Here is a 5,472-nt window from a genome sequence, read left to right on the forward strand (position 1 = left end):
AATGGAATAGCCCTTGGCACCAGAATAATTTCCCACACTAAATATGACTCATAAAATGGAAGTGAAAACAAGCATCACAAACGAACCAATCCTATATGACAAATAGCAATTTGAGGCACTGCATCGTCCATAGAGCAAAATCAATACACCAATACAAGTTTCATCCCAGCATGATCTACTTCACAGTTAAATTACATTATTATTGCAATATCTCTAATTACTAAACTTCACAAATTCAGTCACAGGTTAGTGAAATTATCCTTCTCAAATGATAACCATACAAAAACACAAACTAGTCAATAACAAATACAAAACCCACCTTAGAATAACTCCTTCTCTGCACAGAACCGAATTCGAAATCCCAGCCACACCTACAGCAAATCGCGACTTTTGTCCTAACCGAGTCTCACAGGATTGAGAAGGAGGAGGACGTTTGTGAACAAAGTCCTAACCGAAACCAAAATTTAGGGTTTTTTTAGGCCCTGAAGGAGCAGAGAAGAAGAGAACGACGTCGATTCAAGACTCGAACTTAGAGGGAACTGAGACATCGTTTAAGGGAGAGAGCATTTAACGATTAAACCCTCTCTTTCACCGTCAAGAGCCCCCTCACCAAACCCTAAAATTGACTGCAGAGAGAGAACGACAGAGTGCTGCTTAGGTTTTCGTGACAGAGGGAGAAATAGAGTGGTGGTGGTCGATGGAGGGCTGGGCATAATAATATATATAGCTGTCAGACAGCAAATTTTTTTTGTTTTTGGAAAACCTTGGGCCAGGCAACAACCCATCCTACACTCCATGTAGGCTTGCCCCTGATGTTGAAGGCTAGATTTCAAAACTAACATTGACTTGAATGATTTTGGTGAAGAGAATAGTAATGAAGAAAAGCTTGAAGATACAAAAAATAATGAACAAGTATTTTCAGAGCATTCTAGAATTCGAAAAGAATTAATTCCAACTATTGGCATGGAGTTTGAATATGAAGATGAAGCATATAAGTCTTATAAAAATTATGCGTATCATGCTGAGAAGGCTTAGCTGTTTATGTATAGGAATATTAACTTTGCTCATATGTGCATTATAGACCTTTGTAGACTTTGTTAAGTTACGGTGAGATCTCAATAGATGGACTTTATCAACTGTGGTCATGTCATGGTTGTGTACCTCATTGAATCCTACAACAATGTACTTATTCTTCTCTTTCACCTTCAATATCGCAAGTTTAGCCTTGCAACCAGTTCGAGTACAACCTCGCCATCCTCTCTTACGACTAACAGTGCTTGTCAACGAATACCCCTGTTTACAACATACATATTCCTTTCTTGTTACCTCTTCTGTCAGTGTGCACATTCTCGTCGTAGAACACCGAATGGTGAATCCGACTTTCATAGCATACATATTATAGAAATTGAACACATCGTCACAGTAATCAAATTCAAGTCCCAATTTTGGTTTCAACTTCGACCTTACTTCTGGTGTCACCTGTCCTTCACACTCCATTTTACAATTCTTGCAATTTAACCCTGAATGCCATCATCATACCAACATTGGCACATGCTTTCAAAGAGCTTTAACATATATATATATATATATTAACTAACATGTGATATAAAAATGATTCTCTTATAAAATATTAAAGACCTACATACAAACTAATGTAACTCATGCTAATGCCCAATAATAACCTTGACAAATACAGTATATCACTTACCTCGTGAGTCATTTTCAACTTCAAAATTTCTACAAATATGGCAATGTTGCCCTTTTAGATCTGGACGTCAACCCCAAACACTTTTCGTCTTCCTCAACCCTTGTTTCGACCGTGCTCAATGATTTCAAAACCAAGAGAACAGCACAACGGTCGTTGTCACCAATTTCCAACTCAAGACGTTGCTCAAGGATTGATGAATGTTCTGACTAGAAAGACCGAACCACAAAGATGATAATATAAAATACACGAACACTTTCTTTCGCATGAATGAGAAACCCAGAAAAATGAGGGCTATACTTCTATGTTCTTCCTGTAATCGAATAAGGAATAACAGGGGCGCTCTCTCTTCAGTGTTATTGGTCTTCCTCAATCAAAGCTGATAAAAAATTGGCCACTTAATTGAACAAACCGAGCAGCTGGATTGGAGGGGACGTCAGTTTTCGACTCGACATTTTGGAGGGAGGAGAGAGAAGAAGGCCTCGTTCTAATACAACACTTACACTTAAAATTGCTTTTCATGCAGCCGTTAGATTAGATCCAACAGTGTTCTCATGTAATGTTCTCACATAAGCGTTCTCACTTGATCCAAACCGAAAATGAAAAATAGAGTAAAGTGATGGGCTGCTGTTACATGAAGAGTTGTTCCAAAAAGAAAATTTGGGCTGTGAGACCATATGGGTGATTTGATGATATTAACCGAGGGAACTTGGGCTTGGGCCTTTTTTTGTTAGGTTTTCTTTCCTTTTGCTTTGTTAACTTAACTGACCGGCTTGTCAATCTCTCGTTCACCGCTTGTCCTTTAGCTTATGGCCAATCGAGCCCTGAGTTTTTATCAAAAATAGCCAAAATTTACCCCATACTTTCATAAATGTCAGTTTTTATAAAAACTTTCAAAAATAGCAAAAAACTCACCTAAAATTACTCAAACACCCTCATAAGTAAAAACCCACAAAAACCTTATAAAAAAAAAAATGCAATCTTTGTTTTCAATTTGATTTTAAACATCTATAAAACACAAAGGTTTGATCCCATGTTATATCATTGGAGGAGTTGAACCATGAATATGACTTGATTCCTAGCTAGTCCGAGTACTGCATCCACCCAACATTGATAGAGTTATTGATTCATCTCCATTATCTAATTACTTAATTATCTCTAATAAGCCATATATTTGTATTATATATTTAACAAGGCATTTATAGAGTTATTGATTCATCTCCGCAATGTTAAAGTTCATATCGGAATCTAATTACAAAGGGTTGTGCGTGGCCTCCAATGGTGATAGCATCAACATGGCTGACGACAACAAATAATACCAAAGCTTCGAGCCCAATGACAGAGACGACAGATACTAACATAGGGGAGTTTTTATGTTTAAAATCAAATGAAAACATAGATTACAGGTTTCATATTTTGCTTTTTTAGGTTTTTGTGGGTTTTAGTTTTGAGGGCATTTGAGTATTTTTAAGTGAGTTTTTGGCTATTTTAGAAAGTTTTTATAAAAACTGATATTTATGAAAGTATGAGATAAATTTTGACTATTTTTGATAAAAAAGGTTCAATCAAAAGTAGATTTGACCACTTCCCTCCTCAAATCAGAGCGATGGCCGTTGGTACAATACAACACTAAAATTTGGAAGAATTGTCATTTCTTTATAAAAATTATTGTATTTAGTCCAAAATGGTAAGCCATTGCCGTGAACGCCTCCTATCTACCTCACTTGATGACTGGTGAGTCAGTGACAAGTGACCTACCTACCCCTCTTGGCTCTTCCATTGCAACTTCCTCTGCCCATTTTCTTATTCTTCACATCTTCTCCCTCTCTATTCTCAACTTTTAGTCCTCTCTCTCCTTCTCTCTCTAGCTGAGACCAGAGGTAGGAGGCAATGAGACCTACCAGAGTACTGGCGGCTCTGTTCCTTGTGCTAGCTCTGTACTGTGGGCTAGACCCTTTCAAGCACAGTGCGATTGTGGACTTCCCGGACTTCGAAGCCTATAAGGTGGACATGCCCTCTTGGTCCTCGGTTCCTACAGAGAGAGACCCCGAGAATCTTCTGCAGAAATCGGAGATTAAATTTCTGAACCAAGTGCAAGGCCCTGAGAGCGTCGCCTTTGACCCACTTGGCCGTGGACCTTACGCGGGTGTTGCTGATGGCAGAGTCTTGTTCTGGAACGGCCAGTCTTGGACTGATTTTGCCTATACTTCGCCTCATAGGTGAGTTTTCACAAATCGGGTTCTGCGTTTTACTCAGTTTTTCATTTTTTATGGTGGGTTTTACTCAGTTTTTAAGTTGTAATTGTGGGTTTTACTAAAAAAGAAAAGCACATTTGTTAGTTTAATGTAAGCAAAATTCTGTTGATTGTTCTCAAGAACGCAACTCCTTTTTATTATGATAATTGGTCATTTGGAAATTATGTTTCTCCGCTCTTCTGACTACCAATTTTTAATCTCGGTTTCGATTGAAGCTTCAAAATTTAGTTACTTTCATGGATGCCATCTATTAAGTTTCTGACATTTATACTTCTTGGTGAATTCGTTTACATAAGAAATTCGTTATTGTAGCCAGACCACTTATTGAAACAAGTTGTTTGATCATGGAAAAGGAACTTATCAGTATAGGGATGAGAAGTCATTTAGTAATGTCCTCATTGGATTTAGTTGCTTCTTGCATCTTCTATTTTGAGAAATAGTAACTAAATCTGATGCAGCTGTGTTTTTGGTTATTTACTTTTCAAATATTACTGTTTGAAATGATATATTTCTTTGTTTATGTCTTGTTTTGGATACAGGTCAGATATATGTAGTCCAAAGCCATCACCTCTGAGTTACTTGAAGAATGAGCACATCTGTGGAAGACCTTTGGGGCTTCGCTTTGACAAGAAAACTGGTGATTTATACATTGCAGATGCATATTTTGGGCTGTTGAAGGTGGGGCCAGAAGGTGGTTTGGCAACTCCACTAACAACTGAGGCAGAAGGGGTGCCATTAAGATTTACTAATGATCTAGACATTGATGAAGAAGGGAATGTTTATTTTACAGATAGTAGCACCACATACCAGAGGAGGTAGGTTATGGTTTTCTTGAAATTCTCTCTGCAATAGCATTTCTGCCAGTAGGTTATGCCTTTTCCGTTTGAATGTTGAGAACATGTGGTTTGAGATTGGCATTCTTATTGATGTGAGTGGGCCATAAACTGTTGTTCACCATTTCTGAAGATGTCTGCTTAATTTGTTATTATATTTCACTGACCAGGAATAGCGGATTTTCCAGTTACTCTAGGGCATTGTAGAATTGTGGAAGTCCACCATAAATTTGTTGCATTGCAACACCTGTTATGATGAAAGGCATTGCAATCCCATTTGAACTTTAAAGCATAATGCCTAATGAAGTTCTCCCTTAGTTTGTTGCAACTTTTTACATTCATAGAATGTTGACTTAACATCAATGGCCCATTCACTGAAAATTAGGGTGTTCAATTGTTTGTGTATATATTCTTACTAGTCCTGTTCCCATTTTGTATTTGTTGATATACCTGAATTGTTTGTCTTTTCTGTGCTTATGGACTTTGTATAAGTCATATATTTGGATAGAGTGGGAATTCCTTTGTTTTGAATTTCACACTTAACTCATGCAACTGATTTGATTGAGTGACTTTGACCATCTGCTTTCTATGTCAATCTGGTATTAGCAGCAGATGCTCAAGTGAGTTGTCAGTCAATGATATGCTTATGATCAAATAAATTATTGATAGTAAATAATAC

At 37.4% G+C, this 5,472-nt stretch overlaps 1 protein-coding gene across 1 annotated transcript in view; it reads left to right on the plus strand.

Moving 5' to 3' along the window:
- Positions 1-3,276: 3,276 nt before the first annotated feature.
- LOC117632322 (protein STRICTOSIDINE SYNTHASE-LIKE 3-like) overlaps positions 3,277-5,472 on the plus strand; it is a 5,079-nt gene continuing 2,883 nt past the window's right edge. Inside the window, exons 1-2 of the mRNA XM_034365765.1 lie at positions 3,277-3,924; positions 4,500-4,775. Of these exons, the coding sequence (XP_034221656.1) occupies positions 3,596-3,924; positions 4,500-4,775 (605 nt within the window). The 5' untranslated portion in view covers positions 3,277-3,595. The remainder of the gene's footprint in view (positions 3,925-4,499; positions 4,776-5,472) is intronic.

The sequence above is a fragment of the Prunus dulcis genome, chromosome 6 (assembly GCF_902201215.1).
Source record: "Prunus dulcis chromosome 6, ALMONDv2, whole genome shotgun sequence".
Lineage (NCBI taxonomy): Eukaryota > Viridiplantae > Streptophyta > Magnoliopsida > Rosales > Rosaceae > Prunus > Prunus dulcis.